Raw genomic sequence first — 20,759 nt, forward strand, 5'->3', positions numbered from 1 at the left:
TCCAATATTTGTTTTTATGGGATTTGGAGCTTAGTGTATCATCAGAGTAACATTATCTATTAGTCCTACTTCAGTAATACTCCACAAAATAAATGAAGCAATTAGCTTTGTAGCTAACAGTATCTTCATCTTGATGTATATCAAGGTCAATATCTAATTTGGCATTTTTCCTTGAATTTGCATTATTTCTACATGAAGAGAAGATGGATAGAAAGATAACATCAAAAGCGTTAACATTTGTATTGCACTGCCTTTAATTTTACTTTTTTAAAATGTGATTATTTAGCGTATGTCACTCCATTGGAGTATATTTGTTTTTTTTTTCTCTTTTCATTTTTCATATTCCTCATTTGATCTTGTCTTAGTAAGAAATCATGGGGTTTGATTTTTGATCGTCTTCCTGTTTTAGCACAGCAGCAAGCACACTTGAGTATGGGGAATCAGACTTTGAGGAAGATGCGACTGATGTACAGTTTTTGCTTAACTATATCACCTGTAACTGCCTGGTATTTTGTATTGTCTTTCCCACCAAAGCAGCAGCAGATTTTATATTTGGCAAAAAATGCTTACAGTATTTGGTGGAAGCATGCGAAATGGCTTGTTTTACAGATGACTATCACTGAATTGGGGAATGTTAAGGGAAAGAGTCATTGAGGGGACATTGTTTGTTTTTTCTTCCTGTTACAGCTGCTATTTCAACTACTTTCTGATTTCTTACATTTTGCTAAGCTAATGCTACACAACTCCACTGTTAGCCACCGTACTTCAAAGTTGGCCTTTGTCATATTTTTAAGTCCTAGGTAAAGATTTATCAGAAAAATATCTGGCAAAGCGTCTGTAGACTTCTTGATAATGCACTTCAATGCATTGTACAAAATGTGTTCTGCTGAGCATCTGCGCAGCTGCCCTTTCAGACAGGCTCTGTGTCTGTCCCTGATGAAGTTTGCACTGGCTTGTATACGGCTCTTAAATTCTAATGCATCCTGGACACTTAGAGGGGACAGTAATTAGTGTCATACCTCACACATACAGATACAAACCTAAGCTGATGAAAAGCCTTGATAGAGACTAGAGTTAGTCTATCACCAGAGTAACTCTACCACCCTCTTCTCAGAAAGGACACTGTGTGGGCATCACGTCAACAGCATCAGCCCTCTTCCTCTTCAGATCCCTTCCCATTGCACTGTATAGCTTGCTCGTGTAGATGCAGCCAGTCTGCAGTAAAACTAAATAATTGAAATGAGAACAATCAGAATTTTAGGTAATGACATTCACATACGCATATTTAGATATGCTTCACAGTTGTCAACATTTCTAGGCTTTTTTGTTTATTTATCCGTTTATTTTTTTTCTTAAAAATGGAAGACCATGCAAAAAAAAGAAGCTCAAAATAAGACCTGGTATTTTAAAAAATACATTTCCTCCAGACTACCAGGGGGGAAATATAGAAAGGTATTTGGACACTTCTTTCTATTACTTCAAAAGAATTTGAATATCCTACAAGACAAATGAAGAAACAGTTTTCCTAAATCAGCTAATTCACTATTCATATATGTTATCATTGTCAAAAATTACATTCTTATTGGTGAAATGATGCTTTCCTTGCTTTCCTGGCTTTTCTTGCTATAGACAAACTAATGTTTTCTCTCAAATATGTAATTACCACTTCAGTATTGCATTATACAAGATTTTATTTGTTGACTGTGCTTGTCAAAGAAAACAGATAACATGGTTCTGCCTTGAGCCCCTTTGCAACTCTACTGAGGATGCATTTGTTTGATTTGTCCATCTATAAAATCTCAGAGATTTTAGTAAGAGCATCTAAAAAATTTAAAACCTGCTATGCTTTAAGTTACTTTCAATATTTTTTCAAGAACAGTATGGGATTTCAGTTGAATAACAGGATGATGTATTTTGGACTATACTTATTATATTGGCTAATACCACTGGAACTGCACAAAGAAGGACTCAAAAGAGCAGAAAAGTGAATAGATCTATTATTCTGAGTGCACAGTTAATCTTGTTGACATTATTTTATATGAACATGGATAAAAATGCCTGGAAAGCATACCATTGAATTCCACTGCTCATTAATATTGATCAAATGTTGTTGTTCTCTTTGTGTTGGAAGCCACTTAAAGATTACCTGCAAAAGTATTACAGTGCTATTGATTTAAAAAACCAAATCCCTGATGTCCACTGTATTTTGAAAATGAGTTGACAAGTTTGTTTTTTTATTTTTGTTGGTAAAGAAGGATGTTTTTGAACTTGCTGCTATAGATCTGAGTAACTGAGAATATTAATCAGATTGTTAGGGAATTAATTATCCAGCATTCAATACAATGTTATTTAAAAGCCTATACATCCCTATGGAAGTTAGCTGGGACCTCTCATGATCTAGCAGCAGTGCCTAAATTTTTACATACCATTTTTGATGCTTAAATGGAATGATGGCAGGATTAGGACCCAGATCCTTCAAGACACTCAAACGTGCATAACTTGCATCAGGCATCCTGTACACCCAATGAAAAAAAAGAAACATATGCTTGAAGATTCATGCAATTTAAATATCCCGAAGATGTGTAAACTCAGAGTATGGTCCTCTGGAGAATTAGGAGAAATAAGGCTTTTTAAAGTTTCAATCATTCATTCTTTTAGAACACAGATGAGTCTAACCCATGTCCTTTTTAGGAAATAAATGTTAACTAGTGAAAATTAGATGATTGTTGTTTACTAGTTTCAGTGCATTTAATTAGGATGTTTCATTGCTCTCAAAATAATTTTTGAACTACCAGTTTCTATTAACAAAAAAAAACCCAAAGCAAAATTACTCAACACTTAGACTGAAAATACTGCTATTATATGTCTATGACCAAATAACAACTATAATCAGGCAAAAAAAGTGTTTATATTGTTGGTGTGGGGTTTTTTTCAGTATGAAGGCATCATAGAAGACTAAGATTCATTAGATATACTGGTGTGCACCAGTATATTATTTATTACTGTGCACCTCAAATGACCTTTTAAGTCTTTGTACTTCGGACTGATCTGAGAAAGTACAAAATCTAAAGAAAATTAATGAAAGTATGCTGAACATGTGCTTAACAAGCCATATGGAGAAAGCAGCAAGCAAAATGAGAAAGTAATTATTAAAAGATTTATTGTTCTTCTAAGATTAGAGATCCGCATGCATAGAAGTAATTAACATATGAGGCTACCTGCAGGTACTCCCCAAACTGAAGCACTATATGATAGAGACTTGGAAGAAAAATACACAGCTCGTATTCATTGGGAGACTAAAAGTGCAAATTATTAAACATGTTTCTTCCCAAAATATTACAGAGGAGAAATAACAGGAACAGAAGCTGTAATACTTGAAAGCCATGAGTCTTCCTAGACCTGTTAAAGGAGTTGTATATGTTGTCTGGAATTAAGAATGTAGTGTACCATTACATTTAAAGTGTAATGCAGAATGTGGATAGGGAAAGGCAAAAAAGGCAACAGCTATCTCCTCCTCTCCATCTTCATGATTTTTGCCCTTTTTTTACTACTAATTGCATTTAGAATAAGCTGCTGTATATTCATGTCTTTTATTTATTGGGTTCAGTGAGACATATCACCTGTTTAATGATACACACAAGCATAACTTCTGCAGGATTGTGTCCTGGAACACGCTGATGACGTAAGTCGTAATAGAAATGTGTCCATGGATAGTTTCTCAAATTGCTATAACCACCTGGGCAATTATAACTGGGGAATGTGTTCTGATATCCTTGTCATCCTGTTAATTTTTGTCTTTTGCAAATTAATATTTTCTTAGAGAGTGCAGTTTTCACTAATGTGACGTTCTGAATGAATGGTGTTGCTGTGAACATCCGTCAAACCTTGGGTTTGTAATTGAAAACATAAACAAATAGGCAGACCCTCAGAAACACTAAACTTATAGCTCCTTTAAGTTTAAGTCATCCAATTCCCAGTGCTGATTGTCCGTAAATTACGCTGCAGAAAGAAGTTCTTTTCTGTTTTTTTGGTTTTTTTTTTTCTAAATGCAATTTTAAGTGGGTGAATAATTATGACATTGCATTTCAATAAGTGAAGATTGGCACCTTTCTGTGTACATGGCAAAGGTTGCAAATAACATACTATATATTGAATTCATATATCTTGTCACACACAAATTTGCACATGAGGCTTTCTAATCAATGATTACCACCAGTTCTTTAAAGTAAAACTGGAAAAAAAAAAATCATCAAAATGCTAAAGTGTTTTCTTCTAGTAGGAGGTATATTACAGATAGTATTAGCAAGACAATAAGATGTAAAAATCTTTTAACATATGCCATTAAATGAATAAACTTCGGATCTCAGTTCAAAAGATGCTATTATTTAAAGGTATGTGTAGTCATTCATTGCAAACCTAACAAATTAGATCTCATTGCTGAAATTTTAGGTATCCTAGCATGTGGTTAGTGGGAAAAAATAATTTAGTCAGAAGACCTTTTTGAAATCAGCTTGAAGTGGATATGCTAAAAAGGCACTCAATGGAAAAAGAATAGTTGGTTTAGTAGCTGCTAACTGTTGGCCCATATAGTCACATATGCAGAAAGTCACCCGAAGCCGTAGCAAAGATCTCAAACTACTAACTTGACATGTAGTGATTATTCAGGGATATTGTACATGTCACTCCATACATGATAGGCACGTTTGATTAATACATATTTCCTCAGTGGTATAAAAGTTAGAATGCCTGTTATCTTTAATAGGAGAGCAAGATTTAGCTTCTCTGTCTCCTGTCTTCTCTTACATTAAAAAATAATGTTGTGATTAATGAGTAGTGACATGCTTCATATTTTTTCTTGTTCACAAAAATCTGTGCTGGCAAGTTATCTGAACTATGTGAAGGATATATTTTAGTGGGTTAGTGGAATATGAAGGGCTACATAAGGGATTTTATTTCTTTAATGAACACATATATGACTGAAATTATTATGTTTGTTATAATGTATGTATCTATACTTCTTTTTTTCCCCCCATCTCTCAGGACCCTGCCTTCCTAATCCATGTCATAATGGTGGGATATGTGAAATTAGTGAAGCATATCGAGGCGACACATTCATAGGATATGTTTGTAAATGTCCAGAGGGATTTAATGGGATTCACTGCCAGCACAGTAAGTTCCACATGGTAACTTTTATTGTATTTATAGATAGGAGCCTTTTTATTGCTTGCAATGTTGAGGATTAATATCACATCTGGTTTTCTGAAGTGTATCAGTTTTTGGCCTTTATATTATGAGCAAGCTAATACTACTAAATACTACCACTACTACTACTACTACCTTCAGAAAATGACCTTACTTCCAACCTACTGGACACAACAGTGCATAATTTGCTACGCATATTCTAGAGCATGGTAAGGAAAGGTAACCACATTTAGCATGGATTTCATGGAAAAGCTTATTTGAAATAGTAGGGATCTCTTCTTATCATGGAATTTTTTGTGGATTTGTTTTGATTAATGCTAGACAAAAGTGGAAAGAATAACTGAAAATAAATTTGTGAATAAATACATCTTCTAGATCTTTCTTTACCTATGCATTTATCAGTTATGAAGAAATGTTGTGAAACACGGTACTTAAATTCAAGGGTAGAACTTCCAGACTTAAACCGGATGTACATTTAATCCTGTTTAAAATACAATATCTGGACCTCTTTCTAATCATTATCATATATTTGAAGCGTTTTGCCTGCTTTCAGGTCAGACTGGGAACAGCAGGTCAGTATCCTAGTCTTAATGTTTGTAGTTACAGAAGTGACAGGTAGCCATATGGAAAAAAAAAAATCTTGAGATTTCAATAATATCTCATGGGGGGATTATATAGTAAGATCTATACTTCACCAATCAAAAATTTTAAGAAGTAAATAGATATTTCAATTTTTGTGCTCATACTGAAAATTATAGGTCCCTGTTTGTGCAATTAATGTAATCAGAAGTTCTGTGTGATCAAAACCAATTAGTAAGAGCTATGCATGTTCATCTGCAAATGACTGATCAGCTCATGTTCTAACATATAAACATGATCTGCATTATCTCTTTGTCACTTAAATAGAAGCTATTTTTTTTTTCATATGTAAAAGCCATTTAGAACAAGTGCTTGCCTAAGGAGAAACTTGTGCCAAACTTGTGTTTTCTTTTGTGTAATAAAGCACAGCATGGTTCTCAAATCTCATGTTATTGATGCATTTGGAAGCCAACTGTTACTCAGTTAGAAGGTTAAAAACTCAAACAAACAGTCAAGAATCCAGTTCCATTTGCACACAAAAGATAAATCCACTCATTCAAATCAGAGTGAATAAGCACTGAATCCAGTCTACCTTAATTAAGTGCTCCATTTAGATACTTGTCTATAATTTGAAGTGTCAGGAACCAATATAGTCCAGCTCAGATAACTACTTAAGTTCATTATGTCCCTTATATACTCAATGGAAAGTGTCTCCAAAGACCTGAATATGGATATTCAATTTCATTAACTTTGGCCACACTCTCTCTCTCAATTACATAGGTAACGTAGGCAGTCCCACTAACTTAATCTAGTTAAATTATGTGTCTACCTCCTCCACTGGGAACATGGAAATGTTGGATATTGTGCATTCCTTTGGAATCTGTTCCATCTAGCCCTGATTCTGGGGACAGCCATCTAGTGGAGCTGAATGCCAGCAACAGTCAGACTGACTTTCTTTTGTTTTAATCGTCATATCATTAGAGCACTCAGTCAAGACTGGGGACTGAGTTCACTGCGTAATCGTGATGGCAAAGGATAGTCATTGCCAGCCTTTAAACCATATAGCCAGGAGTTCAAGAGTCTCAAGACCAGGACAGCAGACAAGATTATGTCTAGCTGTAACTCAAGAGTTATACCAGCTTAAAGATTGTACCTGGGCTAAATTGTGAGTGCAGTACCTTGTGGTTCCCGACCCTGTTCCTTGTACTTGCATGCATTTTACATGAGTCTGCTACCTGAGAAGTGAAGCAAAAGTTATTGGAGAGTGGAAAGACAGGAAGCTGTACCTTCATCCCCGTGACTGCTGTAAGTGAGGGTACAGGCAGACCACTTCTGTGTCCCACTGATGTCTAGTCATGTGGAGGAGCTCATGTGAAAACATCCTCATGTGGCCTAACGTTCTCAGGCACACTCCATTATGGACCAGTCACGTAGTGAACTTGTGATGCACAATGTTTCTCCTTCCATTAAATGTCAGAGGTGACCTTTGTTAAGGATGAAATGAAGTGAATAACACCACAAATTTTCATCCAGCAAAATGCACGCTTAACATGTGCTGTCTCGAAAATATAATTTCTTGATACCTAATGAATGAAGAAAACATACAGTAGTACATTATGGAGTGATTCATCGTAGTTGTTTGCTGGGTCCCCAGTAACCTTTTAAAAATATTCAGGTATGTAACAGTTAGCTAATGATCCTGATAATCAGCAAAGTGTATTTATATCAACTTCAGAATAAAGTAGAGCTCTCACACGGGTGATTCATATTCACTGTGGGGAGACTAGAACCCGAAAAGGCAGTTAAAGTGATTTAAGATAAGACAAGCTTTACGTGAACAGTTACTCTTTGGGGGAGAATGAAATTCAGTCCCTTCCAGATAATCTGGTTTAAGATGTGATAATAAATCATACACAATATATAGATGTTCAGAGGGTCTGCCATGAGAAGCAGCAGAGGAGGTCTCTGCAATCAGGAAGAAGTATGGGACTTCCAATGGTGGACTTAATATAATTCTTTTATATGATATCCCTTTAGCTCAATTCACAAAGTTCCTTTGATACAAATTGATAAAGTTTATTAATTCAATTCTGAGCTCACTGTAAAGCAAGTAAGAAATCTGTCCAAGTAGTTACATCATAAAAAGTTAAATTACCTCATTGCAAGACATGTATCTTCATCTAAACTGTTAAGATTTCCAAAAATCACATTATACTTCTCTTGCACAAGGTTTTTTATCTTGGATTTCTTTCATGTCTAATATTCTGTTGCTAAATCAATTAAGCTAGGTGATTGATTTTGCAGTCGAGATATATTCCCAAAGCTGGTATTCTGTCATTCGCATCAACAAACATCCTGTCAATATTTCTGAGATTCCTTGACCTTTTACCCATGTAAATAATTAATATGTAAATTATAAGAGAGATCATTAGCAATATATATTCTAGATTTATTGTAAAACTGATATTAATTGGCAGTGGTTGTCTGAAAAATTCTGATTCTCCAGTGGCAAAAAGGAAACAAAAGTTTCCCATTTCAGGGCTCATAAACGAACCAATGTTTGGATAGGAAAGTCTACCTCAGGTAGAAACCTGGGCAGATTTTTGTGGTGATACCCAAGAACAATACGTTCTTTAAATACTCCTTCATTATTTGAGAGGCATTTACTTACCTGCTTGGTATGAAGATTCTTCCCAAACCCTGTCCAGGTTGCAATTTGTCATGCTGTTAATGTATGGCAATCTGGATTTCAAATGTGCTATTGACAATATCTAGTGACAAGGAGAGAGGAGTTGTTTGCAAGAACTACCTTGAGGCAAGGCAAATCTCCCTACAGTTTTACACTGAGAAAGCAGCTCTTCCAAGGAGTAACTCAGAGCACTTAAATTCCTGAAAAGAGCATACAACTCATGCCCAAGAAGACTAAGGTGTACTCTGTGGCGGTGATGCTCATTCGTAAGAGTAGCAAATAATTTTGTTCCTTCAGGATCACTTTGACTGAAAGCTATGTAAATACATGGCCTTGTCATTCACCAGAAAAAAGCATGTAATCATTGGGTGTGTTATAATTCCCTTTAATTTAACCATGGATTTCAAGAAAGTCAATCTTCTGAGATCTTTCCGGCTTTTACTGAAAAATGTCTACTGCTATTCTTGAACCAGCATCTGTTGTTACACCATTATCAACCTCACTAATCACTCTTCATATGACAGATGAAAATGCTGGACAAATTGTTGCTGTTCAGATAACTAATGCCTTCATCTACATATAGAGGGATTATACTGTCACCTGTTAAAACAGCTTAGAAATACAGTTCTGCAGAACAAGTCAAAATCCATGGAAATACCCAGAAGACTGAAAGGGACATTTTTTCCACCAAAAAAAAATTCCATGACATTGAAATACAGACAATATTCATTATTGTGATTATCAGACAGAGATTGCCTGCTGAAAAAATAGAAAACTGAGACATTAGTAAGAATATATGTCAAAGTGTGGGTTACTGGCTGGCACTCAACTAACTGAAATGACACAGAGATCCAACCAGAAAAAATCAAGTTTGAAACAACAGAGTTCAGATTTAAGGGTTTGATTTGGATGTGGTTTTATATTCTGATGATCATTAACTCTGTCAGCCATAACTAAATGCCTTTCACTCCAAGAAGAATAAAGGTTATTAATCAAACACATTTAATAATGTAAGCAAGCCCTTCCCAGTTTTTTGTACAGAGTTCTCTGCTTTCTACCTCCCCATCATAGATGGTCAGTGGTATTCACATCTGTTACATTAGTGTATTGGGAAACTGCAGAGATGGGGGCCATGTGGCGGAGCATCAGCTCACATTTTCATAGTATGTTGAGGCATCATCCCAGCTACCCACAGGGCAGTGGCTTTTAACTGTGGGGCTGCAACTGGGAAGGCCAGTGGCCATGCATTTCTGGCCAGCTGACATGATGCATAATCTACAGCTTCAGCTCTACCAGCAAATTCAAATCCAAGTAACTCTTCCAGCTACTAGGAAGAAATATATGTGAGGAAGCTGTAGAACATCCTGTGGCATGGATTTTGTGTGTTACTATGAGCAAGTGCTCTTGCTAAACCGTTCTTGGCTGCAGTTTGGTGGTAGAGCACTCCAGAAACCATTACCCACAAGTGGTTTTCATGCAGCTGTCTTGTTTTGGAGGCTAAAACCAGTTGTATCTTTCACAGATACAGCTTGTTCCAGGCCAGTCGTCCCCCTAGCCGAGTGGGCAAATACAATGTACTAGGTTACATACAGTTGCACCATACCAGATGTTCATCCCATGCTTCTGCTGATAAACACTCACTATGGTTTCTCCTTTGGGGAGAAATATCTGTTTGGGGAGTTCTAAATCTAACTCGGGTGTTCCTTTTTATTTTGGGGTGGGGTGGGGGGTAATTTTCATTGAAATTAGCTGTATGCATAGTTTTAACAAATTATACTAGCAGTAAATTATATAATAGAGTAGTTATAAGCTATGTAGTATAGTAGTAGTAAGTTGCATGTATAAGTAGGTCCTAGGCAGCATATATGACTAAGCATTGTTGAGCTGAAGTCTGAAAACTATTCCTGTGTCTGACCAGTAGCTTAGATAAAAAATGAAGGAGGGAGGATATACCATCGCTCATTTGGGAATCTTCCAGAATTTTGCTTAATTAAAATGTAAGAGCAAGTGGGTGATTTGAAAGACATCTAAGAGAGATTCCCAATAAAGAATAAAAAAGCAAAGAGCCAGTAAAGGCTATTGGAAGAAAAGTCAATAAAATACTGTTCCTCACATGGAAACTGTGTAAGGGGGCAAAAAGGGGAGCACAGAAATGGCAGAACCACCAGGTTTGGGAGCACAGCAAATGTTTGCCCCAGTCACAGAAGTCCAGGAAAACTTTTGTGTGGAACTGCCCAGAAAAAAAAAGCTCTAATGAGGTAAAAAATGATGGGTTTGTCAGTTGAAAACAGGGAAAGTTTCGATGATGAATCTTCTTACAACAAAGGTGTGGTGAGATTGAACAACAGTGACAACGATTTGGGGGTTATTGGAAGTAGGGGTTTGTTTTCCTTCAAATCCAAATAAGTATCTTAGTTAAAGCAGTAGGTGACTGAGCTAAGACTACCTGAAGCCCAGAAAGAAGCAGCATTAAATCTCAGGTAATAGACCAACACTAGATACTTCTGAGAAGCGGTCAAGACACCCTCACCATGAAAAGACAGGGCATGTCTTGCCCCCTACTTGAAGATTTTATTTCATGGTGTAATAGCCAGAGATTGGCTTAAAATGCCAGGTAGGAAGTATAACACCCCTTCCAATTTTGTTTCACTCTTGTTAGCGTTTGTGTATATAGCACTGTTTATTCTTCTCATTCATACACACTTCCAATAGCTTTTTTTTTCTTTTTGAATTATTGACCTTAACAATTTCCTGATGCATTGAGTTGCATAGTCTAATTATACTGTATTTTGAAAAAAATCCCTTTTCAATTTCAAAACTGCTGTCTTTCAGCATCTTTAAATGTTTCTTTCTTTGTGTATTATAAGACTAGAAGAAAAGCAGCTTTTGAGAGCCTTCTGTATGCCACTTACTATTTTGCATACATTTGTCATGCTCCCTCTTATTTTTCCTATGCAAACAGTTAAAATTGTTTCCTTTTCTGTTTCACATGAGAGTTTTTGCAGGACTTTTAAGTGGTTTCTCAGTGGCATTCTCAAAACCTTTTCTGTTCTGTGGTATATTTTACTGTGACAGCGACCTGTACTGAAGACAAAGCTGTATCATTTATTTGGTAGAAGATCCTTACAGTACTTTCTATGTTCTTTATGCAGCATTTTGTTGGAAGCTTCTTTTCGATTTTTCCTATTTTAACCAGAACTGGATGTTGAGCTGAGGCTTTTATTAAGCTGCCTTCTTTGATGCCTAAGTTTCTTTCATAAGATGTCATAGTGGGAGGAAATAGATCTTCCCTATTGCTTTTGGGTTTTATGGGGATATTGAACAGAGGGGTGGATTTCTTATGAGTTATACACTGACTGAACTATACAATGAATGATACTTTTAAGATGTGTGTTTCTATGGTATAAAAGTCACTTAGGTTGTCAATAGCCATTATAAAGATCCCTTGTAGGAGGCTAAATCTCTCTTCCCCTAGTTACTGTCTTTCTTAATGATTAGTATTATTAGTGGCAAGAAATTAATGTTCAAAAAATACATATATTGCTGTTTAATTGTGAAAGAAATTAAATTGGTTCATGTTCTACATTAAAAAGATAACATACAGAGATATTTTGCACATAGAAGTTCCTCTTCATATTTGAATTAATAACAAATACTGAATGAAAAATGATCTCTTTACATTCAATAATAGTTATCCCATTGTAATGTCAACATCACATATTTTCTCTTTTATAACATAAATATTATAATATGCCTTTTCAGTGGGTTTCCTCAGAATGAGAATAACTGTTTATATTCCTGAATATGTTACACAAAAATACTAGCAAAGAGTCTTCCAAATGTTGCATGAAAACACTTTTACAAAAAAAGCCACAAAGATTGCCTTCTAGATGTTCAAAAACTAGACTGCTTTTTTGAGAGCAATATGTAAATGGTCTTACATGGCTTTGTGAAATGAGACTGTGGAAGAATAAATTCATTATGGTGTTGCACTTATTTTGTACCAGGTAAATATTGTAAGAAAATGATGAGTTGTTTCAGAACTTATATGAGGTTCTTCAGTAACAGACAGGGAACTGGACACTGTGATTCATCTGGTTTCTTCCACTCCTACTTTCATGGGTTGTTTTTTTACTTAAACTATCATACCAGAGTTTGGAGTTTATATTTCTTACATATAATATCTCATAGTTAAACAGATAGGGAGTTTCAGATAAATGCATGATGATGCACTCATCACTCAAACTTCAGTTTACATGAATAGAATGTTTTCTTGGATAAGAGCAGCAACAATGAATTCCATATCTCTCGATGTGTTATGCTTAGTCTCTATCACTTAATACTGCATTATTCCATGCAGTATCTACTATATAAATATTTTCAGTTTTCTTCAAGATTATGCATTCAAACAAGCAAAAGCTATTATCCAGGATCTCAATGTCATTTTATTCTTTTGTGTTCTCCTTTTTTGGATTCCTTTTCATACTTGCCAAAAAGCACATGTTCATCTCAATTCTGTTATGAAAAGTGGTACAGGATTGTTTTCTTCACTGGAAAAGGTAATTTTGTAATACTTAAATGCTATTCTTTCTTTCCCTTTTGAGATCTTGAGTCAAGAAAATAACCATTTCTTACTGCTTTGCTTTCTCTATTTCATTTCCCAAATTCAATATTCTGGTTTTGGCAGCTTTCCAGAAGTGTGACGATTGTCCATTTTCTTTTTGTTCAGTCTTAGCCTTCTCCATGGGAACGCTCTCAGTGTTCTTTTAGCAAGGATTTGGCATGGAGAGGCTCTGCAAAGGAAAACAGACTTTAAGTGGAGCAACAGTGATTGGAAAACCTAAACTCACCTTGTTTGTTAGTGGGTCCTTTAAATAGCATTAGTGATCCTAACTGATTTCTATTATTGTACACTTTTACCTTCACGTTTGTCAATTTGACAAGCAATACACTTTGTGAATGAGCCTGCTTTCCATCTCTTTATGTGACTCCATCATTCTAACAAAGAATGCTTGTTATTGAGACCAATATCCTTGGCTTTCTTTAGGGTCATAAGCCCTTTTCTTAAAACTTTGAACATGAGTTTCTATGACACATGTCATGTGCTAAGTGACTAAGATGCTTTGAGATGCTAAGTGACTTAAAAACATTGGGGTGTTCCCAAATTGTCACTTACACAACTTTTCTTCAAGAAAGTGCATCAATAAGAAACTCTTAAGACAGTGTGTTAACCACATTATTACATCAGTATGGCGTTATTATTGTTGAATGTGTTATTTGCAACTCTGACCCACTAGATGATATAGATCATAGAATTGTAGAATGGTTTGGGTTGGAAGGGACCTTCAAAGATCATCTAGCTCACCCCCCCCTGCCATGGGCAGGGACATCTTTCACTAGACCAGGTTGCTCAAAGCCCCATCCAACCTGGTCTTGAACATTTCCAGGGATGGGGTTTCCACAACTTCTCTGAGCAACCTGTTCCACTGTCTCACCTCCCTCATCATAAAAAAAGTTCTTCCTAATATCTAATCTAAATCTGCCCTCTTTCAGTTTAAAACCATTGCCCTTTGTCCTGTAAGTATGGGCCCTGGTAAAATGTTTCTCTCCATCTTTCTTGTAACCCCCCCTAATATATTGAAAGGCTGCAATAAATTCTCCCCAGAGCCTTGTCTTCTCCAGGCTGAACAGCCCCAACTCACTCTGGCTTTCTCCACAGAAGAGGTGCTCCAGCCCACTGACCTTTCTGATAGCTCTCCTGTGGAGGAGGATCCACTCTAACAGGTCCATGTCTTTCTTGTATTCTTGGGGACGCCAGAGCTGGATGCAGTACTCCAGGTGGGGTCTCACAGGAGTGGAGTGGGAGAATCACCTCCCTTGACCTGCTGGCCATGTTTCTTTTTATGTAGCCTGGAATACGATTACCTTTCTGGGCTGCCATCACACATTGCCAGCTCATGTCCAATTTTTCATCCACCAGTTCCCCTGTGTCCTTCTCTGCAGGGCTGCTCTCAATCCCTTCATCCCGCAGTCTGTACTGATACAGGGGCTTGCCCCAACCCAGGTGCAGGACCTTGCACTTGGCCTTGTTGAACTTCATGAGATTCACATGGGCCCACTCCTCCAAACTGCCAAGGTCCCTCTGGATCCTGGCATTCCATCCCTCAAGCATATTGACCGCATCACTGAGCTTGGTTTAATCTGCGAGCTTGCTGAGGGTGCACTGTGTCCTGTACAAGAGAAAATCGATGAACCGCAATAGATTATGGATGGTTAGAGGACAAACACAGGAAAACTGGAGCTGAACAAAGCATCTGTTCTCTGTTCCTTCTTTCCACTTTTTATGCCTATTTAGGTAGACACAGGAAATGATAAGAGAATTTCAGCCATTATGTTGGTTTAGGATTGTCCTACCTACTGAAACCACAACAAGGATCAACACAGCCACACCACAGCTTTAAAGGAAGGATTGCTTTCAGTCTTTGTTGTACTCGCAGATTCCTTACAGGTATACCAGCACATTTCTGTGAGGAAGATAATGAAGATAAATGAAATCTTGAAATGAAATCTCATTATTTAATGAGACAAAACTTATCATTTAGAATTTTGTCACACAGTGGCACAGTCTGATCCATCTGTGTAGGAAGCAGCTGTTAGAAAAAAGATGTTTTGTAATTCAGATCTTTTTCTTGTTTTTTCTTTTTATTGTTCTGCTGCTGTAAGAACCACTGTGCTCAACCTTCTGTGTGTGTAGGTGTGTCAAGGATGCAGAATTAAAATACTGTACTTGTGTTAGGAATTCATGCTGGCACACAGCTGTGGGGTTCCCTATTACTATATAGAATATTAGTATTTCCATTGTTCATTGAACTAGTTGAAAATTGTATGACTGACTTTAATGGTTGGAACTTGAACAATTCACATGGCAATTTTTCTAAAAATTAAAGAAAGAAAAAATTTAGTCATCAGGTGTTGTTTTTATACTACAGACCCAGTGAACAGTTTGAAGAAGCCAAAGAACTTTTTAGAAGGAAGATCCAGAAATATATTCAGTAGTCTAGCTACTCTTTTGAAATTATAAGTAGTATTTATTCATGTGGATACATTTTTGAGATCAGTGGGCTTATTTGTAAGTAAGCGGTATACAGAGGGAGAGAAGGATATAGCATCAGACTCATTACCTATGTGTGCAAAACTTGAAAAAACAGTACTTTGACTTGAAGCTCAATATAATGAGATAATAGTCTAATAGTATATACCAATCTGCATTACAAATGTATTCCCTTTGTATTCATAAAATATCTCAAGCAAAACTCATGGTGCTGTCACATTTGCATATGAATACCCAGGATATTCTCCTAGCCTGCATTTATTCTGATGTGTTAAATAACATGCAATTATTTCTGTAGGGCATCTGGATGAGTGTTTTAGTTTGAACCAGGAGTGCATTTTTAAAGAAAATCTCTTGATCATCTCCACTTACTCTGCTTTGCTTCATGTGACAGCAGTCTCAGAGCACAAGAACTGGATCCCTTTGAGATGAAAATAATCTAAAATAAAATAGTCTGGTAGTCTAAATTCCTTGTGTACACACTAGGAACTCACATAAAACATTCCAGTGGGTAAATGGGCATTCCATCCACCCAGCCAGCCTTGAACTTGTACAGAGAACACATCCCTGAGATGCATGTAGGGACATGCAGACATAGTGTCCCCTTCACTCTACAGCTATAGTTCTGTAAGACCACAGTACTTACAAATGTAGACATAACCTATCTGTGCCTACGTTTTTCTCCAAGTACACTGAAAACAATGAATAGATCTTGTTTATCTTCCTTTTCTTATGACTTGTTAATGGCTGACTTCACAAGAGGCACTTGGTTTTCTGCAGTCTCTTGAGCTGGCCTGAATTTAGTTTAATCCTCTGGTGTGATTACCTGATACTGCCAAAAGTGATGATGCCAGTCTTCCCTGAGAGTATATCCCCATCCGACTTCAATCTGAATCATCTCACCAGGCTGGTCTGGAAGGGTACAAACTAATCACAAGAAGGGATTTTCAGTGGGATCAGGTCACTGAATGTAGCCTGTACTGGGTCCTAGAGGAGTGGGGAGACAGGAACATGCAGAGGGACATAAAAGGTGGAATTGGCAGCTCTACATTTCTAACAGATTAGATATAATGCTGAAACTGATACACACCCCTTTGGTAACTGCTGTTAATAAAAGCATAGATACTCCTAAGGCTTTCCAAAGGAGCTTATTAGTTCTCACTGTGATACTTTTCTGCCCAAGTGCACAGAGCTTCAGTAGTTGCTTATCATTTCAGAAGGACTTCTGCTGGGATCTGTGCTTGGCCGTGAATGAGCAATAATGATAGCATTCAGGAATTGCCCCTTACAACAAAACATTAGCATTGAACTGATGTTCCATGGTCCAGGTGTGTATGCATTACACCATTAAAGAGAATTTAAATTGCTATTTACCTGCAAGTAATAGGTAAGTTTTGTAATCTTGTCAGATTTCATTTTATCCTCTACACAAGTCAGTGAGGCATCTGGTTCTGAAAATGTATTCTATGTGATCCTTTTGTGTATCTCGCAGAGCTGTTTATGCATACAATCACTACTCTCATGTAGTTTTTAGAGTTTGTTTAAATGCAATATTCTCTTCCATACCGGTAGTTTTCATTGTTAAAGAGAAATTAGTCTGCTCTTTTCTCATCGTTTCTATTTTGTCAGTTAATACTTAAAGGAGCTTCAGAATAACACTGCAGAAGACATACACCAAAATTAGGAAAAAAAGTGAAAGGTGAAAAGAACCTTTGCCTGAATCTAAAATTCAGTTTACAGTATTTATTTCTGACTTCATTATTTCAGTGCTCTAACAGAGAGAGAACCTCCTCCCATTTCTCAGCAAAAATAATCTTTTACAGGGATTGTACCACCCATGGCCCTAAGTTATGGTACAGATCATATGTACAGACTGGAAGGCAATTCCTTAGCTGCTAAACATAGTCGTGGAAAATGCATAAACCTATTTGGATAGGTCTTATCTGATGTGATCATCAAGCAAAGGTGACATTGCCTGGGCCAGCTGCCATAAATACAAGTTCCAGTTCTGAGAGATGGTTTTAGTGCAGGACATATAATTCTCTGTGAGTCATGAAGAGCAACCAGGGTGTATGTGCCCTGAGATAATAGAGCTGTCAGTCAGATGGAGACAGAATTCACTGCAATAAATATTTCCCTTCCTGTACTAGACAGTCATCGGTGATGTGAGGAAACTACTTCAAACACATTTTACATCTTATATGGGGAGGGAGATGTGGTCTTCCTTTTCACCTTTGCAGAGGAGACAAGGAAATTATCATAGTCCAAAAGATAAAATGACGGATAAGTTGTTAGCAAATAAGTGTATTTGCCAGAGATAATATATACTGTATACATGGGATATATACCATAGGCATATATCACTGAATCACAGAACTCTTTAGTTTGGAAAGGACCTCTGGAGATCACATAGTCCAACCCCCATCCTCAAGCAGCATCAAACAGAGCAGGTTGCCTAGGACCGTGTCCCATCATGTTTTGAATATTTGCACAGATGAAGACTCCATAACTTCTCTCCAGTGTTTGACCACTCTCACTGTAAGAAAATTTCTTCAGATGGAGTTTCTTGTATTTTAAGTAGAGCCCATTGCCTCTTTTCCAGTCAGTGGGCACCACTGAAGAGAGTCTGGCTCTTTTGTCTTCATTCCCTCCCATCAGATATTTGTACATGTAGGTAGGATTCCCCCAAGCCTCCCCTTCTGCAGACTGAGCAGTCTCAGCACTCTCAGCATCTTGTAGGCTGGATGCTCCAGTCCCTTAGTCACCATAGCTCTGTGCTGGACTGACTCCAGAAAGTCCATGTCTTTTTTGTACTGGGAAGCCCAGCACTGGACACAGCACTCCAGATGCCCCATGCCTGGAAGTGTTGAAGGTTAGGTTGGATGGGGCTTTGAGAAACCTGATCTAGTGAAAGACGTCCCTGCCAACAGCAGGGGGGTTGGAACTAGATGATCTCTGAAGGTCCCTTCCAACCCAAACCAAACCATTCTATGATTCTGTGTCTCCCCAGTGCTGAGTAGAGAAGAAGGATCAGCAGCCTCAACCTGCTGGCAATGCGCTGCCTGATGCAGCCCAGGAGGGTGTTGGCCACCTTTGCCGTGAGGGCACATTGCTGTCTCATGGTCAACTTGTCCACCAGGACCCCCAGGTCCTTCTCTGCCAAGCTGCTTTCCAGCTGGTCAGCTGGCCAACATGTACTGGTGCATGGGGCTGTTCCTCCCCCGGGGCAGAGACAGGACTTGCCACTTCCCCTATTGAACTTCATGAGGTTCCTGTTCAGCCGGTTTCTCCAGCCTGTTGAGGTCCCTCTGGACGGCAGCACACCCATCTGGTGTATTGGCCGCTCTTCCCGGTTTTGTGTCATCAGCAAACTTGGTGAGGGTGCGCTCTGTCCTAGTGTCTGGGTCATTAATGAAGATGTTGAACAGTGTTGGCCCTTGTATTGACCCCTGGGATACACCACCAGTGTTTTGCCTCCAACTGGACTTTCTACCACTATCACCACCCTCTGGGCCCAACCATTCAGCTGTTTTTTAATACATCTCACTGTTCACTTACCTAACCGGCACAGTCAGCCTGCCTATGAGTATGTTACAGGAGACAGTGTGTTACAAGTCTTACTGAAGCTGAGGTAAACAATATCCACTGCTCACCCCCACCCACTGACCCAGTGACCTCATTGTAGTAGGCTATCAGCTTGGTCAAGCATGGTTTCTCCCTCATAAATCCATGCTGACTACTTTGCATCACCTTCTTGTCCCTAATGTGTTGGGAAATGGTTTCTAGGACGGTTTTCTTCATCACCTTCCTGGGGACTGAGGTGAGATTGACTGACTTGTGGTTCCCCAGGTCTTTCCTCTTGCTCTTATGTTTGGGTACACATACTATAAGCAAATGTATAATCCTTATAGGACTAAGGATGTAACAATGGTTGTAATGAAAATAGTGATTTGCTACAGTGAATAACAGACATTTGGTTAATCATGTATTAAGCCATCCATTCATTCGTTAACCCTCCATAACTCTTAAGTGATTTATAAATATGCTCTTAATCTAATATGTGTCCATGTATGTTAAATGTAATAAAATGTGGTACTCCACAGCCACTAGAGGGGAAAAAAGGTTAGAGAACTGCCAAAATATCTAACCCATTCTCCTATTTACAGTGGTAGATTATTTCTGTGATTAACAATAAGATTCATAAACAGTAAAACATGCATATATTTATGAACAACCAGGAGTATGAATTTGAAAGGTATTAGCAAAGAGTAGAAATGACCTTTACGCAGCACATTTATGTTCACTTATGCAACATAAGTATACTGAAGTCCCACAGATGACTTTTTATGAGAGCTTAAATGAGATGTATATAGATTGGCCATAAAGGAATACACTTCACCCTGTGTATATCAAATACAGACATGTGAACAAATACAACCATCTGTTTTAGTCATTTTAGAACATCCATCATCATATCCTCCAGGACTTGTTGGTCTAATAACATTTTTGAAAACACATGCCGTAACTGTACTCATGTGAAAAAGATATATCCCTACGCTCACTCTATTCTGAAATGCATAAACAACTGCATTTTGAAAGAATACAATTATTTGGCGATATGTGAAGGGAAATATGCTAATTTACTGATCTAGGTTCAAACTTGCTTTGAAAATAATTGGACTTCTTGCCATGAGCCCACCTACACTATTTTAGCAAATAATCCAGTTAGAGGTTATAGTCTAATTCTGGATAATTTAAGTTTCCTTGTAAAGTTGAGATTTTTGGAGCATTGCTTGTAATAAAAAATGATTCACAAGTTGATTCACTTTTTAATAAGAGGGTTTTTTTCTCAACTGCAGTTAAAATGATTTGTCAAATGCTTGTTATATAAATAACCAATTATTTTAATAAGGTTCGTTGGAAACGATAGGAATTGTTGCCCTGAAGACATGCTTCTACAGTGTCAAATTAAATGGTATGTTATTTAATGGGATGAAGATTTTCATGCCAGTATACATTAAAAGTAATTAAAAATGAAAAATCTGCTTCAATTTATATAAAAACTTTTAAAGTACCAACTCTCTTATAACTAATAAGAAAGGTCCTGGGAATGCTATTCCAATATTCTATTAAATTCAAATTACCTTAGATGAAAATCCATTAAATATGAATTTAAAC

General features: G+C 37.3%; 1 protein-coding gene across 1 annotated transcript in view; it reads left to right on the forward strand.

Moving 5' to 3' along the window:
* EDIL3 (EGF like repeats and discoidin domains 3) overlaps positions 1-20,759 on the forward strand; it is a 265,042-nt gene that overhangs the window by 128,023 nt on the left and 116,260 nt on the right. Inside the window, exon 4 of the mRNA XM_052778088.1 lies at positions 5,041-5,169. Coding sequence (XP_052634048.1) covers positions 5,041-5,169 — 129 coding nt within the window. The remainder of the gene's footprint in view (positions 1-5,040; positions 5,170-20,759) is intronic.

This window comes from Harpia harpyja, chromosome Z, assembly GCF_026419915.1.
Source record: "Harpia harpyja isolate bHarHar1 chromosome Z, bHarHar1 primary haplotype, whole genome shotgun sequence".
In the NCBI taxonomy this organism is placed as follows: domain Eukaryota; kingdom Metazoa; phylum Chordata; class Aves; order Accipitriformes; family Accipitridae; genus Harpia; species Harpia harpyja.